Genomic DNA, 19,328 nt, shown 5'->3' on the forward strand with positions numbered 1-19,328 from the left:
TGGTTTAAGTGCTGCTCTCAGCTCAGTCCTGACTCTGTGGCCAGCTTTGACCCTTGCTATCTGTTCTTGACCACTACTCCAACCACCAGGCCTGACCACCCGGAACCCAGAGCCTGACAATTGCAGTTTATAAAACTTTCTACAGACGTGCTTATAACCATCGATGACACACACTATTCATGTCTGTAACATGATTATAAGGTCTAATAATTTATAAACTCTTCATACGCTATTTATAAGTGGAATTAGAGACAACACAGCTAGTGATGCCTATAGTTAAACTGCCCAACACTTCCCATTGTAAGGTCCTCTTTTCAGTTGTTCACAACTTTGCCAAATTTTAACTGTTTGGGTTGATATTTTCCATGCTGGGTGTCAGCCTCAGGCTGAATATTTTTGGTACATTTAAGCAAAAATGATTGTCACTTTTGAGAATGAACTGTTCCGCTGAGAAGCTCTGACACGTCCATGTTTTAGAGCAGGGACTTAAAATTTGGCAGGTGCCTCACCCTGGTGCCAGAGATGTGTCTTCTGCCATCCTCATAATTTTTTTTTTTCAAATTTGGCCAAATTATGAGCCTCTGAAAAGCTCAGTTTGCACAAGCTCAGTAGACGCAAAAAGAGTTTAGCAGCTAGATTTTCCAAAGGTTGTGTCTGCATGTAGCATGCTCCATCCCAGGGCTGCAGGGGCTGAGCAGGACTTTCCCTCCAATTGCTCCTCTTGGCAGCCAGGGGCTGGTGTGGCACCGGGCACTGGAATTGAGAACAGGGGAACTGCATCTCCTGTGCTCTCAATGATCCTCCTGCAGGCACCCAGGCAATGAGAAGGAAAAGGAGGAAGTAGCCTGATTCAAGTGCACAGGGGTGAGGAGCCAGGTGGGGTGGGAGACTAAAGGGAGGAGCCAGGGAGGGTTAGGGGACTGGGATTCTGACCTATATGTGAGCTAAGGAGGCAAGTGTGGGGGTGAGACTGGACCTGGGACAAGGAGTCGTAGATGGGTATGGGGGATTGAGACGTGAAGATAAATTCAGTAATGTTTGTCAAGCACACATACTGTAGTGCTGAGCGCCACAGAAAAGTCCATGAGGAAATTAACAATTCTCTCTTCAGAGCATGGTTTGAATAGTGTGCAGTAAATAAGGCCTGGACCCACACACTGAACAATAATGATAAAATAAAATACTGAATAGCCGCTCATTAAGTGTGCAGCATCCATTCTGTGCACTGAATGAGGCAGAGGTCCTGTGGAAAATATAAGATGTGCTCAGGTAATTACAGACTGTATCATAATGCATTCACACAAGAGAATCACATTAAGGTTGCACAGGCAACCCTGATTCTGGTATTTCCTAAATTCTGAGGGCTTGACTTTGCAACCTTAAAACTGTCCTTTTAACGTGTTTTTTTCATGAGCAATCTCCTAGCTTTTTAAAAAGCCTAGGTACCTCTAATAACTGGATTCTGATGCTACCAGCCTACCTGCTCTTACTAATCTGAGCCATTGTTCAAACTGCTAGAGATTTTTGTAACCGCTGATTAACAGTCCATGAATGTTTAATCTAGGTCATCACCTGCTACTCCATCCTCTCGGACTTCTCCATCTTCCATCAAGTGAACAATGGGGAGCACAGCTGCACAGATGCATGCTGGGAACACTGCCTGCGGGGGCTGCGGCACATGATGGTTTGGCGTGTGCTCCGTAGTGTGCTCCTCATCTAGAGCAGAGAGGAGTAAAAGGCGTGCTTTAGCCAATGTGCTGTTGGCAAAATCCCTTTCAATTACCGTTCTCCACCCAGCGTGCTTCACATGACACAACTCTGTGGTAACTCACAATGAAACACTGGAACTGAAGAGAAGCTACATGGGAATGAACAGCAGTATCATAATGAATAGGGCTGACTAGTTCAGAACCTCCTGAGCTTTCAAGCAGGCCTGACAAAAGGCAGGTGTAGCTTTGGTTAAGACCAAAGAAGACATGAGACCTGTGAGTCAACAGAATGAATATATACACTGTAAGGAGAATTAAAAACAAATGCAAAGTCGACACCCACCTTCTGCACTGACGGCTGAACGCACTGACCAGACAGAGCCACGACGAAAGGAATAGTTCCTGTGAGAAGTACTGGAGGTGCAGGAGGGACTCACAGAGAGGCGGCGGGATGCCAAGTTGGTGACTTCTTCTACTGACAAAGAAAACAGGATATGTGAATTTTGGTTTATAAATTTGACTGACACAGTTCAAGGCACTTCCCAGAAAGAAGCATCATGCTGCAAGATTGGAAGAGAAAAAAAAAGTCAGGCTTCTTGTGAAATGCACAATTTAGAAACTAAAAAGATGATCTAGGTCATTTCATCCATCCCCTGGGAGCTAGAGCAGGCCTGTTCCTTAACATATATTACCCAGTGCTTTGCTGAATCAAGTTTCAGTTGACTCAGGTGATGCAGCTCCACAGCTTCTATTAGACGATTATTCTACATCCTAACAAATCACATTGCTAGATAATTTGTTGTCCTTCCTCTAGATACTGTCAGGGTGAACTTGCAATGCCAGTATTCTGTTTGCAGATTTTCCACCGCATACACAGCTCAGGACACATCAGCATATTTGTGCAGCTCCAATGTGCAAAAAGAGGACATTTAACTAATTCTCTCTATTGCATTAGCTTGACCCAATGAAAATCCTCAACCCAAAGGCTAAGTTTTCAGTTTCCTTTATTCTCATATTCTAAGGATCTGATTGGGCAAGGTGCTAAGTGCCTCCTATGAAGTACAGAGAGTCCCCAACTCCCATTGGTCAGTGGGAGCTGAGGATACCCAGTTTCTTGTGGGCAGCACTCAACATTTCACAGGTTTGGGCTCTTATTACACTAATTACTGGCTACACTTTTTTTCTCATTCATTTTGAATCTTTTATTTTTTGATATGGATGCCTTATACCTGTATGGTGCTGTTAGGTTCTTAAAGTGATTAAAAACCAGTTCCTTTGAATGATCCAAAATGATGAGGATGTTAAAGTGGGGTCTTCCCTATCACTAATGATCACTTTCCATCCTCACTGCATCCCTAAGATCTGTTCCATGCTGAAGGCATGTGCTTATTGGTCCCTGGCAAGCAGCTCATGGCTCTGGAGCGCACCTTCTTCTTCTTGCTCTGAGTTTGGGGTGCAGGTGGGCTCATAGCAGGCCTCCTGGGTGATGGGAATGGCGGTGATAAGACTGGCTTCCCGGCCTAGGCGCTTCTTTTCTTCCTCCTGCTGCAGGTTCTTCAGGATGTGCTCTGCTCGCTGATGGGAACGTGACACTGCCCGGGCTGAAAATGACTTCTGCCAGAAAAGCAAGAAGAAAGAAACCAACTTGAAGCAATTGGTTTGGTTTTCATGCAGCATGTGTTTTAGGCCACTTTTATGAGTCACCTCTAACATTTAACCACTAAAGATCAAATCCTTCCATCTATCTACACACATACACACCCGCAACAAATAGGCGTTAACTGAATAGAGATTCACAAGGAAGCTCTTGGTTGGATTTCTTGTCTTAAGTCTCTTGCTGAAAAATAGGAAAAATATTAACATTGTATATGTGGTGCCTAGGCACTATACTGACAATGTACACAAAGATCTCTTGTAAACTGACACAAGTAAGGAAATTCAGAGTTTAGACTACTTGGTCTTCTTTAACTCCCTTCCTCCTCCCCCCCACCCCCACCCACAACACCTGGATATAATTTGTCACTAAGTAATAACAATATCCCCTCTAGGGAGCTCTTTAACTTACAGACTGGTCCTCATTAATTGGGTCCTGCACGCTCCCACTGCACTGTGGAACCCACGGGGGGTCAAACATTGGCACAGAGGGCATTCCCAGTACTGGAGAGGGCAGAGTGAAGTTTATACTTGGAGGAGGAATCTGAAAGAAAACACAAGGAGAGAAAATCAGGTAGAGAGAAAGAAAATTTTAGGTGGTGGATTTAAATCCTGATTGACCAACCACTCCTGCTGAGTCCGATGTTTGTCGGCCAGCTCATGCATCAGCTGTTGCTGCTGGAAGATGATCTGCTATATGAGTTGTGCTTGGCACTGCTGCTGCTGGGTCACCTGTAGTTGTTGGTTTTCTAACAGCCACTTCAATAATTTGTTGGCCTCCATCTTGATTTGCAGTGGTTAACCAGTGAGGGGAACTCTGAGCTTGCTTCGGGCAGTCCCCCCTCACTTGGGGCCTTTTGCAGGCCTCGACTGTTGCCCCCATTCTCTACCATGTGTCGCAGAGCCAGGACACCCCGTCACCCAGGGGATGAGGCAAGGGCATAGTAGCCCCGCAGTGAAGTCAATAGGGTTATTGCCCCGCCTCAGGGCTGTGTAATCCAATGGCCAGAGTCACTAGGACTCCTCTGGGTTGCAGGGAAGCATGGCCCAATGGCCAGAGTCAATAGGACTCCCCTTGTCTTCACAGAAGTGCAGCCTATATATTTAGCTCAATGCATTTAGTTATAACGGGCACAAGATATTCCTGTTAATAACTATGGAAATGTTGTATCATCTTCTAATTTAATATTGGTGGAAAAGTCAGAGATACTAATTATCATTTCCCCTCCTGCTGAACTCCATCTTACTATACTGTGCCAATCATCTATGGCACTATGCTTCTTTCCTACTAAGTATTTTTCTCTAATCTACATCCAGAATTCTGTGGGATTGTCTCTTTTTAATACAGTTCTGCATCCTACAAACCTGGCATTCAGAATTATTTTTTTCCTCTCCTGAAATGACTTAAAGCCAATTCCTTGTCATCATGTCACAATACATCTGTCCTACAAGCCAAAACCGCAAAAGACAATAGTGTGTTTGTTCTCCTCATCTACCTTAAATATCTGCTGAGCGCCCTCCTCCATCCGAGGCCAGACTTGATACCGAAATCTCCAGAGGGTATGGAACTTGAGAACAGCGTTCAGTCTTTGCACTGTTTCAGGGTGATGAAATTCGGACATAAGCATATCAGAAACAGCCTCGGGCACTTTCACAGCACACAGCAGGAACATGGCAGCTGCAGGGAGTGAACATTTGATCAGCTGAGTTTTTGCAGAGTGTATTTGTTTTGCAGATAAAATTTCAGTCATGTAAAAAAAAAAAATTAAAAAAAAGCGCTCCACAGAAAATGAGATCAGCAATATACTGGCACCAGCAAAAAGTGCTTTGCTTCATGAAATGAAATCAGTGTCATTCCACCTCTCATAGTCACCACAACTGCTCATAAAAAGATTTTAGCAAAGCTGTTTTTTTAAAAAAAAGAGAATGCTTTTGTTCTCATGAAAATCTCAGTAATGATAAGTTTAGAATAAAAAGTAAGTCCAGGCTTCATTCATCAATAATAATCAATAATAATCAGCAGCACTTTTACAGGACTTTCCAACTCAAAGCCATTTACAAAGCACAGAGGGGGAAACTGAGGCACAATGTTTTAGTGACTTTCTGAAGTTCACAGAGCCAATCAGTGGCAATGCTGGGAAGAGAAATCAGGTTTTCTGACTCCCAGTCTAGAATCTTATTATACTACTGTATAGATCTGCATCGAGGGATATTCCAATTGTAGATAGACAGTGACTAAATTATTGGGAATGTCACAGTGTATTGAAAAAAATAATTATTTTTTAATCTGATAAATTATCCCATGCTAAAAGATAGAACATAAGAAAAAAAATCTATGAACCAATACTTCATAACTCCCCAAAGGACAGGCAGGTTCAGAATCCAAATATTTACAATGGAATTTCATTACATTTTAGATTAAATAAAGATTTTACAGTGAGATTTAGATCTCAGTCCTGCAAGGTGTTGAGTAATTCTGTGAGGTGCTGAGCACCCTCCCCTCCAAGTGAAGTTAGGGGGAGTGCAGGGTGCTGAGCATCTCACAGAAGAGCTCAGCACACAAGCCCTAAAGCACTACTGATCTGAAAGTAAGTGGCTTTTGCACAAATATAAGTATTAATTAAGAAATAATTATTTGTGTTTTCTTTCCTTTAGTCCTGTCACAATGCAGTTATAATTCTGTACAAAAATGACAAGTATTTTTAAATTACGGTGTCTAAATTAACCTCTACAGTCAGTCTCCTGGGCACATGAGAACATAAATTAGAAGGAGTTGGGTACCTTACTTTATGTGTCTAAGTGATCACATGAGGACCCACACGGGTCCATGTTAGCGGATCCCAGTGCAAGGTTGGGCCCTTTGTCCTTAATTACATTCAGCCATTAAGCCAGAAGTAATTCTGGTGTATTCTAAATGTGATTTTTCAAATGTTATAAAATGTATATCATCATTTGCATTGCAGTCATGCCTTGGAGCACCAGTTACAGGAGCTAGGTGCTGTACAAACGCACAGGACAAAAGGTGGCCCCTGTCCCAAAGAGCTTACAAACTAAATATAAGACAAGAGAGAATGGAGGGCTGCAAACTAAAGGCATTAAAATTAAATGGGCCAACATTTGTTGGAGGTATGACAAGTCTGATCTTGAGTGGCTTCCTCTCTCACAAAGGCCCCCTATCACAGAGATTTGAGGGGAATGGAGCTGGATACAAAAGTTCATGTTTTGCTGTTGGAGCTGCTGGGTAAGACAACAGAAAATTAGAGACTTGTTTACCCACAAGCAAACATCAATGCCAACAGCATTAATTTCCACAGATATCAGTCTTCAAAGTGTGGCTGGCTGCCTGGAGCTGGTTCGCCCCAGGAGCCCTGGAGGTATTGAAGAAACAATGTATTGTTGCTAAGTTTGTGATGCAGTTTCTTTTTTGGGGAAGGGTTATGGCACACAGCTGGAGAGTGTGCTCTCTCCTTTAATATCTCTAACTAGAGTCAATTCGTGAAGCAGAGCTCTTTCTTTCTAATCAGGCATTGGCGTCTTGTCTGGGATGCCCAAAAGAGGGGATTGCCTGCCTGTTGTTTGTGACTGGAGTGTATAGTGTAAAATAATCAAGTTGCTCTAAAAACACACCCAGATGTAGGGTCACTGATTCCTCCTCCAACAGGAAGCTGACCTGCAAGGCCCCAACATCTGCTATGCATGGCCAGCAGGGCAACAATACCACTCTGATTCAGGTTCTCTTACCTGCTGCTCCAGCCATGTGCTCATCCACGCTGAGCAGCAGCTCCCATGCTGCGGGCTGAATGTCCCCATACATCTCCTCTGTGAGGATAGGAGCTGCCTTGATTAACAGTGACAAAGGCGCTGGGGACAGGCTCATTACCTACAGAAAATGAAAGTGTATTTCATAGCAGAGTTGAGTGAACTATTATTAGCAAATAACATATTCACTGATTTTACCCTTTTATCTGATCATGAATTATCCACAGTCTCTGCTTTTAGCTAATTAAATTACCCTGATATGAACATATCATACTCATATGTGAGCATATTTCAGCCTACATGCTGTTTGCTACCTATTCATCTTGACTATTTGTTGTTGGTTAATTGCGGTGTGCAAGTGGTTCCCTAAGCCCTGTGCCATTGCTGCTCCTCCCTGACTCAGTGACTGAAACTTTGATAAACTAGAAGGGAAAGCAAAGCTTTTTCAAGATGGCAGCACACATGCTGCTATAAATATTCACACAAGTCTTCACAAACTGCTACTGCAGCAAATTCACAACTGGTATCTAAACACTTGCTTTCTTTTACCGCTACTATGTGAGGTATTAAAAGGTAGGGACGGATTAACTCCCTGTAGGCCTGGGGCCCCTGTGTATGTCTTTTTCCTAATTTAAAACAAAATGCTCACACTTATGGCATCGAGGCTATTAACGCTATACTAAACTTGCCTTTTAATTAACATAAAGCTCTTCTGTGGTTACATTTCAGTCTTAAAACATGTAGAATATAATTAAGGTGACCAGACAGCAAGTGTGAAAAATCGGGATGGGGGTTGGGGGTAATAGGATTCTATATAAGAAAAAGACCCAAAAATCGGGACTGTCCCTATAAAATCAGGACATCTGGTCACCTTAAATATAGTTAAGTTAATTCAAAAGAGCCGACTTCTTCCCTTAGAACAGCTGTTATATGAGTTTCTTTCTGGGAAGGAGTTTGGGTGCAGGAGGGGACTCCAGGCTGGTGCAGAGGACGGGGGTGCAGGAGAGGGTGAGGGGTGAGGGATCTGGGAGGGAGTTTGGTGCAGGAGGGGATTTTGACCTGGGGCAGAGGACGGGGGGCAGGAGGGGTGAGGGTGTGGGATCTGGGAGGGAGTTTGGTGCAGGAGGGATTTTGACCTGGGGCAGAGGATGGGGGGCAGGAGGGGTGAGGGATCTGGGAGGGAGTTTGGTGCAGGAGGGATTTTGACTTGGGGCAGAGGACGGATCTGGGAGGAAGTTTGGTGCAGGAGGGATTTTGACCTGGGGCAGAGGATGGGGGCAGGAGTGGGTGAGGGGTGAGGGATCTGGGAGGGAGTTTGGTGCAGGAGGGGATTTTGACCTGGGGCAGAGGACGGGGGGCAGGAGGGGGTGAGGGGTGAGGGATCTGGGAGGAAGTTTGGTGCAGGAGGGGATTTTGACCTGGGGCAGAGGACGGGGGGCAGGAGGGGGTGAGGGGTGTGGGATCTGGGAGGGAGTTTGGTGCAGGAGGGGATTTTGACCTGGGGCAGAGGACGGGGGGCAGGAGGGGGTTCGAGGTGGAGGCACTTACCACAGGCGGCTCCTGGCCGGTGGCGCAGTTGGCTGCTGGCACTTCTCTGCGCGCCCCTCGGGGAAGGTGGACAGCATGTCTCTGTACGCTGCCTGCGCCTGCATGTGGTGCCCCTACAGCCCCCATAGGCCGGTTCCCAGCCCATGGGAGCTGCGGGGACAGTGCTGGGGGCGGGAGCAGCGCACAGAGCCACCTCCCCCCTCCCGCCATGAGCCGCAGAGACCTGCCAGCGGCTGGCCACTTCCGGGAGCAACGTGGGGCCATGGAATGCAGGCAGCCTGCCTGAGCCCTGCTGCGCCAGGGCCCCAGGCTACAGCCCCTAAAGCTCCTGAGCTAATTTGGCCCTGTTTAAAGGCACAGACTAACTTCCTTTCCTTTTCCATTGTTCCTTCATCTTATTAATGGGATTAGAATTTGCATGTATTTAATGAAATCTTTGGGTGGGGTTCTTTTAACTGCTGCTCCAGTTGGCACATCTTTGGCACATCCTACCCATTGTGAGGATGCCATTTACTTCCACGGGTATTATTCAGGAGCAGTCACGCACTCCAATTCTTCCCACTCTGTGCACAGGCTCAAGGTTCCACAATTCCTTCTCCTCTCCCTGCAAACCCTCCTAAAGGGCAAAGCAGAACCTACTCTAATCAGCATGTCACTGTGGTAGATGATATAGCCAGTACCTGGTGTCTGATGTATTTCAACATTCCAGAGTCCTTCTTTCCTTCCAAGTTGATATCCATTACTCTCTTCTTCAGAGATGGAGTTCTAAGGCATGATTTGTCCGAGCACTGAAAAAGAAATGGAGTTCAGTTATCTGACAATCTCTGAGACACCTAGTTTGTAAAGCCAGGGAATCTAATTCAGGTGGATTCTGAAGCCATGGTTCTGAAGCTGTCCATATAAGTCCTTTTGTTCTGGCTGTGCTCAGCAGCCAGCGAGATGGCATAAGTAACCCTAATTCTAAAGGTTTTTATAAAAAAAAATATCTATTTTTAATGTTAATTTCCTTAACAAGATCAAGGCAACAGCCAATAAGCCAAGTCAAAAATTTGAATGTGTTCCCTGAAAGTGCCCCAGAATACTCTAATGAAAAGGTTACAAGGTGTGCATTTTAGAACACACGTGTTTTAAGAAGGTTAAAAATCAAGAGTCCACAAATTCCAATCTAAAACCCTCCTAGCCAAGGAGTTTGCGACCCACTGCACCAATCCATCAACTGTTCTATTCCTCTCAGGGAAATGTAAGCAATAGGTACCTGGACACGAATTTACAGCTGCCTGAAAGTCAAACCAAGCTGATTATCATGTAGCCCAGTGACAACAAGAAACGGGATTTACCAGCAAACCTACTGTTGCCAGCCATGATATGTTCAATATCCAGAGCACCACAGTTTCTCCAGCATATTGTGTGGCTTTAGACTTTCCTTCTAATGGTGGTAACCTATCAACTAACACAGGGGTTCTCAACCTGAGGGGTCGTGACCCCCAAGGAGGTTACAAACAGGTGTAAAGCATTATAACCATCCTGGGCTTCTCTTACTGCTAAATGAGAGTGTAGTTTAAGCTAGATCCTGGCTAGATGATGGGGAGTTGCCAGAGTGGCCACAGTATGAAAAAGACTGAGAACCACTGAGCTAACACATAAAAAGAAATGGATTAGATAGAAATAAATGGCATTAGTTTTTTTTTTCTATGTAAAGATCCCAATCCTTGTGTGCATAAGCACATATGCCTTATTGCCCCGTGACCATTTTTTATCCCTATTGTTTGATAGCCCTTACTCTTAAGGCATGGGCTATGAAATCGTATATCTTACCATTTTGCACTGAAATTCAGTGTTTGAGCTGAAATAACACCCAGGAGTGCAGAATAAGCTCTTTAGCCACTGCTCATTTACTCTGCCAGGTGCTCGTCTCAGGCCTTTCGGCTGGCAGAGGTGACAATTCTAGAGGTTGCTTCCTTTCCTTGGCGCTTAACTGCAGCATTGCGTTTTGCGTCAGGCGATGTAAACATTGGAACACAGTTTAGTGTTCTGAAGAGCAGAGTTTCTGCATTCTTTAATTTGTTTCCTCCCTGCTTTGTTCCGTATCAATATAGCCATTAATCCAAGTGGACAGGGAACTAATCACCTATTCTGTGATAGGGAAATGTTATGAACTTGCAGAGCAAAAATTTCCATGCACAGAGATGCTGAAATCTTTACCCTGATGAGATTATGAAGTGAATTTAACAGTGTCAAGGACACAAATACTTCTGCTTCCAATTAAGGGGATATTATTACCACTTGAATATTTGAATGACTCATACAAGACTCCCATATTACATGTATTCAGAAAATTGGCATCCTGTCTGTTTCAGCTCAGGAATATATAAATATCAGCCAGTTATGGGCCCTGAATGACCCATGTACTGCCATACTGTTTAAGCACCAAAGTAGTTCAATTGAAGCCAATGAGATGATCAACGGTTTAAAATTTGTCACAAGCTTAGGTACCCTGCTGAACTGGGGCTATAGTTTGGATGGTATTTACTGGCCTTCTCACCTCCTTCTGCTTTTTGCCTCTTGCCACATTGTTCAGCACATTGTTTTCTCGGAGCGAGTCCACGGTGTCGCCGTACAGCAGTTTGATGGCTCGGACCAGGCGAGCACACGAGCGGCTGTGGTGGAGGTAGCAGTGTGGGTGGCAGTAATCAATGTGGGTACATATGAAACTCTGCTGGTTGCACAGAAGGATCATGACCTGGAACCCAAAGAGGGGAGGGGTGAGTTACTCAAAGTAGAGGAGTGCTAGTTTGGCGGCGAGAGAATGCCCAAGATGACCAGCGTTCCCCTCATTTCATGTCAAGACAGTTTTGTCATTGACACCGGTGAAATAAAAGGGGAAGGTCAGGGTTAGAAACTGTCAAATATTTGACCATCATTAAACACCGGCAGCCCCACCACAGTTTTGAGTCGGTTCCTTTCAGGGAGGGGAACATTAGGGCATCCCCTCTTCCCAAAATAGGGATAAACCCAGCTCCCTAGGCTGACATCTGAGATGTCATCTGAGATGGAATCTCCTAGGGGCTCCCTGCAGCTGCTGCCTCTGAAGGGTAGGAGCAGCTCCTGCAGCAGATGGGCACTGGAGGGCACCTTCAGATCCTGCGCTGTGGGTCAAGACAGGCACTATTGAAACCCCTCTTTACCCTAAGTACTTAGCAGTGAAATACCCAAAGCCAATGGGGGGAGGGAGGGCAAAGGGACCCCCACCCCCCACACATTTGCCTCCTAGAGAGGAGGTGTTGTGCATTAACAAACCCCTGCCCAAAATAAGATAGCCCTAGCTGGGGCTGGGATAGCTTAGTGGTTTGAGCATTAGCCTGCTAAATCCAGAGTTGTGAGTTCAATCCTTAAGGGGGCCACTTAGGGATCTGGGGCAAAAATTGGTCCTGCTAGTGCAGGCAGGGGGCTGGACTTGATGACCTTTCAAGGTCCCTTCCAGTTCTAGGAGATTGGTATATCTCCAATAATTGTTAGCTGCCAACCCCAAACATTCAAAAATCATGAGTCAGGCCCCCAGAAATTGTGAGATGGACTCAAAAATCATGGGCTTTAAAATTATATATATTCTAACTTGCTTTTCAGCTTTTTACCTCACTTATGTTGATGTCAATAAGGAGCAACCTCACTAAAGTCAGTATATTTACACTAGTATAAAACTGGAGTGAGATCAGAAGCTCATTGCTTGCTGCGGGTCAAAGTCTGCTCCCTTACTCGTGTTGAGCAGTAACTTACTCCACCAGTTGTGGCAGTAAGAATACCAGAATTTGACCTTACACGAGTTCTAGGGCGAAATGAATACAAACATGGTCGTGTACAGAAAACGGCTTGAACCTGACGTTCCCTTTGAAAAATTTGTTAATGATTGTTAAATAAAGCAGGTTTACTCAGATAATCTATTTTTTTTTACCTTGGTTTTATTCCATAGTGCAACAATATCTCCTGCTTACTAGAGATGTTGATCATTGCGTGACATTAATTGCAGTACACGCTCCTTAAAATTCTCCAGGCTTTCATCTAAATACCAGTCAGGCAGTCACAGAAATATTCTTAGCTCCCTCCAATCTATACCCTACATTGATGAGTGTGTCTATCCTCACATAATGGGAAAATGTGCCACTGCCCTCTACTCCTTGCTGGCCAGATGCACATGCTCAAGTCGTCCACCAATGACTGTACCTTCTAGTGTCTCATAATATTAGGAGTCAAACAAATGTGCTGACCTTTCTAAGGTGGGTGTGATCATAACTGGTACTATAGCAGTGCCTGGCAGCAAGGATTGACTAGTAGTTAAGGTACCAGCCTAGGACTGGAGATGCCTGGGTTCAATTTCCTGAGAGATTTTCAGCAAGTCACTTGGGTCTGTCTGAGTCTCAGCTCCCCACCTGCAACATGGGGATAATAGCACGGTTCTGTTGTGAGGATAAATGCATTGAAGACCGTGAGAAGCTCAGCTGCTATGGCCATGGGGGCTATATAACTCAGGTGAATCCTGTCTTCTTTTTAAGTGAATTTACAATTTGCAAAGGTACCCAGATTGGGAACTCTTGAAGTAGAGAGATAGGGCCCAACTGAGATTGCAGCTCCATTGTGTTAAGTGCTGTACACACACATATCAAGGGGTGATCCTAGGCCAAAGAGCTTATTATCTAAATAAAGGAGACAGACAAATAGTGGGAGAAAAGTAGTATTATTATCTCCATTTTACAGATGGGGAGCAGCCACTCTAACAGCTGCAGCCTACAGACACTTTAAAGCCCTAATGCTATGCCAACTAAGCATGAATCACGAACAGTTTATCACTAGTGTACCATAATCATTCAATTTGAAAACTGAAAGTGCTAGGTCTGACAGCATCACGAGGGACCAGTACTTACATGAAGCCACGACATGTTCCGATGGTAATTCTCCTCCGTGCCTGTGTTACTCAGCACTTCAGGCTCAATGCTGGGCTCACTTGCACTCCAAGGGCTCCCTTCTTCAAAAGAAAAATACCCCAAAATGTGGTGTTTTTTACCTCTACCCATGTGTTTAAAAGCTAGGGGAAGTGCTTGTAAGCCAGGCCAGCCTTGCTGAGACCTAGGGTGACCAGATGTCCCGATTTTATAGGGACAGTCTCGATTTTTGGGTCTTTTTCTTATATAGGCTCCTATTACCCCCCACCCCCATCCCGATTTTTCACATTTGCTGTCTGGTCACCCTACCGAGACCCATCACAGTACACAGAACCTGCTGTCTCACACAGAGTGCCTTTGGAACCCTCCTCCCCCTTGCCATCAGCTGGACTGGCAATTACAAGCACCGTTCACAGTCACTGTTAATTTGCCAACTAGTCAGTGGTGAGCATTGTTCTCTTTTTGGGGAGAGGGAAAGGAGTAAAAACAATGGAAACAAATTCCTTGCATTTGTTGCAGATGCTGCAAATTGTTGGTTCAATGATCTGCATTGACTGGGCTCTGTGGTTAAAACCATCAACAAAAATCCAACCTGAAGTGGAATCAGCCTGCTGCTGTTGCCACCACCAGGCAATGTCACCGTTACGTGCCCAGGAGAAGACACTAATATAAATCGGGATGAAAGGGGAAAAAAATCCACACTCTAGAGAACTAAGGCAAGGGAGAGAGCTCTGACTCGTCACTGAACCGATCCCAGTGTTTCTGGCAGCCACTCATTGCCTAGGGGTCTTCCATAATGCCTCGTTTTAGAACAGAAGTTGCTTTTGGAAACATTTACCATAAATATCATTAAGGGGTAGCTCTGGCTTACCTCAGGTTAGTCCTGCCTTCTTTTTCAAGTGAATTTATGATTTGCAAAGGTATCCAGATTAGGAACTAGCTCTCCTATTTATTCACAAGAGAGGTACAACGTGGGCAAAGCAGACAGGGTCAGAAGGGCCTCTGAGGTTGGGAGATTAGTTCAGCCTCAGGCTTTATCCAATCCTTGACACCTTTGTTGATGTCCCTATCATTTTGTGCCAATTGCGATGGGGATTTCTTGTGATGTGGAGTCCATTTTGTTTCCATCAAATAAATGTATAAGGACAAATTTTTTGAAGACCAAGGCCATTATATATAAAATAATTTTACATTCTACATATATGAATAGATATCTATTATACTCTCAAATGACATATATGTCTGGAATATTATATGATATAATATAGACTATAAAATGTACTCACATATAATATCATACAATATAAAATGTGCATGTATACATATACAATATCTACTATCATGGAAAATAAAATATCATATATAACAATGATATTTTATATATATATTACATATAATGGCATATATATAATATATATGATTTGTAAATGTCATATATCTATATCATATGATTTTTGTGTGTGTGTACCTCCTCCTAAGCACAGCATGAATTTGGCTGGAAGTCTGGTAAATGTCAGTATTTTAAGAGTTCATACGCTAACACTGAGATTTAAATTGACCACCTTTGTGTGGAATAGAATTTACATTCCAGTGTGCACCAGTGGCAAGATTTGAACTCTGGCCTTCCTGGGTGTTAGCTTACGCAATCCATGAAGAGGAAAAGACAGCTGCTTAACTCAGAGAGATGGAGATTTCTCCTACTCTAATGAATCTTTATATTTATTTATTGTTCTGGACCTGCTTTAATCATTTCAGAATCTGGATGCTGCCTAGCAGCCCCGCTCCCTTTTTAGCCCATCTCATCTATGTTACCTATGTCAGTGACAGTGTCCCTGCTGTGGGACAGCTGCAGCTCCTCATTCTCAGACTCTGAGTCCTGCCGTGATAACTTGGTGCTCTTTAGGCTGCCGGCCCGGCGAATGCTGGACAGGGAACCCCCCTTCTTCACCCGGAAACTGCGGGTTCCTTTAATCTGGAGCAAGCGGGAGCCTCCTATCCTGATCTTCCTGCTGGGAACTGTATTAAAAGAATAAAAGAGGACTTTTTTCCCCTTAATTTTCCCCCATTTAAAAAAAATCCTAGCCCACCCTTCTTCCCCGACTCCTTATTGTCAGCCTATATTGCAGCACCTTTACTTCTGTCAAGGAAGATGGGCAAGAGGCTCCCTCCAAAGCCAGCGCCAATGCAGCTCTATCAATCACTCAGTATGGGATGCTTTACAGAAATGTGCTCAGAATCTTCTTTCCTGGAGACGTTACATCAGATCTGGGCTTGTTTATACTTGGGATTAACCCTACTTTGACCACTGATGCCAGCAAATAGGTAAACTGCACTGGTAGAAACTCCAAGCAAAGACAAGGAACACCACAACTGGCACTGACAGAGTTAATTCCTGCTTGAAACTCGAGTAGACTCAACTGGTGCCAACTGTGGCTTTCTTTGCTCACCATTGGAATTTGCACTGGTGCACATACAACAGCTGCTGTCCATCAGTGGCTGAAATGCCAAGTGCAGACATGGCTTCTCTGACAAACCTACCCTCCTGCTGACTCAAGGTCTGCAAACCCAAATTTGCCCCTGTAGCAGGATCACCTAGTTCATTCACACAGCCTTTATGACTGCAGACTGCTAGCCTGATTCGCCAGATTAGTAGTATAGTACGCGTTACTTCTTCGAAGTTATATTTGCATAAATCCTTGTCTTTGCATGATACTTTTCATCATTAGAATGCTTTAAAGGAAAAACAGCATGTACTTCCTCTCCTTCAGACAAAGCAGCAGCTTTCAGGCACTAAAAATACATCTATTGACACTTTGTGTTTCTGATGAGCACAAACATGAAATGGTTCAATGTTCAAAGCACCGATCATTTGCATTTTATTCTCCTCTTATTTCAAAGGCAAAACAATGGCAGCACATGAGTCCAAATGTTGCAACACTCAGTCATTAAACTGTTGATCTATTCAGAGAAGAACATACAAGATCACCTTTCGGTGCACTGTAGAGACTGGACTGGTGTACACCTTTTTGTATAAAATAGGTAAGAAAAATATATAAATGTAATTATATTTGGACTTGAAAAATCAGTCTTCCAAGCCTTGAAAATCCCTCTTATTTCCCCAGCTTTATATCCTCCTACCCTCACCCACAAACCCATTTTGGTGGCTAACATCCTATTGATGGAAAAGGGCTGGATAGGTCTCCTTTTTGGAGCTAATCAGCGCTGCTCATTAGTCAGCTGGACAGATCACTGTTGAGTGATTTGACAGCTGGCTAGATTCTGTTCAACCTCAGCACAGCTGGCTAGACTGCCCTGAAACGCACAGCTGTTTTGGCACACCTAGCCACATTTCATAAAGTCTGTAGAAACTTCTTAGCACACAATTAGTACACAAAACTTTCTGGGGGCTACTTGTTAATCTAAATTAGTATATCTATGCTTTGGACCTACCTGTAGGAGGTTAGACACAGTAAAATTGTAGTTTTTGCATAGCTGTTAAGACAAACCTGCGGTTGACCATCAAGCAAAGTAATTACCACTCAAGAGGAGATGAAAGGAAATAAACGGATTAGTACTTGTCAAAGAGATTGGGGTAAAGAGGCCTGTCCTTTTGTCACTGCAGGTGAGAAAAATTTAGTTACAGTCACACAACAACAATTTTCAGCCAGACAATTATAGATTCAGAAAGATGCCTTTGCATCTGCTAAGTTTTAGCCGAGGTAAATTCCCAGTAGAGTAGGCTGTAGTCAGAGCAAAGAACACTTTAAAAAAAATCTTGTATTTGTTTAGCCTATTTCAGAACAAAATATTGCAAAGCACTTTGCTCATGTATAAACGGAAATGCAGCCTCTACATAGGTATCACTTTTCCCACCACTAAAATGCAGCTGCCTCTAGGTGCAACGTAGCAGCTTTGTAAAACGTGCACAGCAATACTACAACAAACCTTAGGGCAAGAAGTGAAGAAGGACCCCCATGCTTTACTGAAACTGCAGGGAGAATTTAGTTAAGCAGAATGAGCTGGAACTATTCTTGAGGGGAAAAAAAGATTTTACATTGTATCCAAAAGTGTGCTGCACAGTAACCAGACAGGGGCAAACCTAATTTCCATGTTATCACCACCACCATTTCTTGCAGCACCTAATGTTTTGAGGAGGTCTCCTGTTCATGTACTTTGCCAGCCCAACCTTACTTTCCTCAGAAGATCTGATAGCATCACAGCACAAGGTGGTTGCAGGCAGTTGCTATCGAAGCCTTTTTTAAATTTAAAGTTGTAGCCACCTAATTCATAAGGGACTTCTCATCCTGATTTATTTGGCAATGTGAAATTCTGGAGATTTGTGCGTTCTGTGGCTGCTAACAAGAGTCAAGAAGAAAAGGAAGTGGGTTATGTGAGAATTCTTCAAGATGACTCTTTGCAGCTTGATGGGAAGCTGCCTTCGCTATCAGGAGCTCTCCCATTCCATGTGTTTTTGGAGGCAGTTTTACACGTGATTCTTGGAAATGTTTCATGTATGAATGTATCTACTTGTGAATGCAATCACAGCTCAACCATGAGCATGAATGCAATGCGAGCCCGACCCAAAGCCCTTCATAGCCAAGGGAAATCTCATGGTTGACTTAAAAGGCAAGCTACAACCCTTGGATGGTCTGCATTGTTTAGCACACAAGTATAATTCTTCACAAGATCACAAACCATAAATCCCATCCATTTAAAAAAAACATTGTTACAGAATGTCTATGCCTTTACATATCCGTTATGAAAGAGATTTTAAACAGTTTGTTCTAAATGTTCTAAAACACACAAACTGGACTGTCATTTACAGGTAACTGTCCAGAACTTTCAGTCTCTAATAGCAAATGTCAAGTAACTACTGACTGCATATTGTATTGCAACACTTGTACCATCATATAGTATGGGGATTTTGCATGAGATGGTTTTAAAATGGAAAACATTCTGCTGCCCTTAGCAAACACAGTGAGCTTGAGCTTTGCTTGTACAATACGCAATATTAACCTGCTAGCCATCAAGAGCCACATAGGTAGGTGTTTTTCAAATGGTAGTAAAGAACCAAAAGAGGTCAGGGGTTAAACCACTCATTCTGTTAAATGCCATGACCTCTGAACAGGTGGGGATTTTCACAGAAGGGTCCAATCTTTCGGCCCATGTGTGGTTTTTATCCCACATTGAAGAACGGTATCAGAAAATATAAAAATCAGTTCAAATACTGATACTTCTGAGGAGTGCACCAAAAGATACTCCTGAATTTACACCATTTGCTTTTTAGAACCCTTGTTTGGTTCTGCGAATATCGTTATCTTGATGGCTTAAAAATGTTTGTTTTCCACACATAACATATGCAACGTTGCAGCTCAAAAATTATTCAAGCCATGTGGCTCTATGGCTTCCTGCTTTTTAACACAGTCTATGGAAATGAAGAGACATAAAATACAGCATCACATAACAAGCCCTGAGAACATGAAAGCGTCACTCTGCTGACAAACCTTTCTTCTCTTCGCAGCCAGTGTCAGATTTGAGCGTGTGGCTGCTGCTATGCAGGGAGTCTTTTGAATCTTCGTTTTCATCCAGAATCCCAGCAAAGCTGATCTTCCTCTCATACCTGTGCCTGTCCAGCTCAGGGTCCAGACGCAACCTGCAGCTCTCCAGGTCCTATAGCATCATGTGGACCATAGAAACATGTGAATAGCATGAGCTCTTATACTTC

General features: G+C 43.8%; 1 protein-coding gene across 4 annotated transcripts in view; it reads right to left on the reverse strand.

The window, feature by feature from the left end:
* Positions 1 to 19,328, reverse strand: part of UNC80 (unc-80 homolog, NALCN channel complex subunit) — a 187,089-nt gene that overhangs the window by 63,848 nt on the left and 103,913 nt on the right. For 2 of the 4 annotated variants that reach the window (XM_039494667.1, XM_039494668.1), the window contains exons 26-35: positions 19,108 to 19,273; positions 13,586 to 13,686; positions 11,212 to 11,409; positions 9,350 to 9,457; positions 7,104 to 7,242; positions 4,859 to 5,040; positions 3,775 to 3,906; positions 3,137 to 3,323; positions 2,053 to 2,184; positions 1,573 to 1,716 (exon numbers count right to left, since the gene is read on the reverse strand). In XM_039494667.1, coding sequence (XP_039350601.1) covers positions 1,573 to 1,716; positions 2,053 to 2,184; positions 3,137 to 3,323; positions 3,775 to 3,906; positions 4,859 to 5,040; positions 7,104 to 7,242; positions 9,350 to 9,457; positions 11,212 to 11,409; positions 13,586 to 13,686; positions 19,108 to 19,273 — 1,489 coding nt within the window. Of the gene's footprint in view, positions 1 to 1,572; positions 1,717 to 2,052; positions 2,185 to 3,136; positions 3,324 to 3,774; positions 3,907 to 4,858; positions 5,041 to 7,103; positions 7,243 to 9,349; positions 9,458 to 11,211; positions 11,410 to 13,585; positions 13,687 to 15,415; positions 15,620 to 19,107; positions 19,274 to 19,328 lie in introns of all 4 variants that reach the window. The other 2 variants (XM_039494666.1, XM_039494664.1) reach the window with 2 other exon arrangements.

The sequence above is a fragment of the Mauremys reevesii genome, linkage group 11, assembly GCF_016161935.1.
Source record: "Mauremys reevesii isolate NIE-2019 linkage group 11, ASM1616193v1, whole genome shotgun sequence".
NCBI classification, from domain to species: domain Eukaryota; kingdom Metazoa; phylum Chordata; order Testudines; family Geoemydidae; genus Mauremys; species Mauremys reevesii.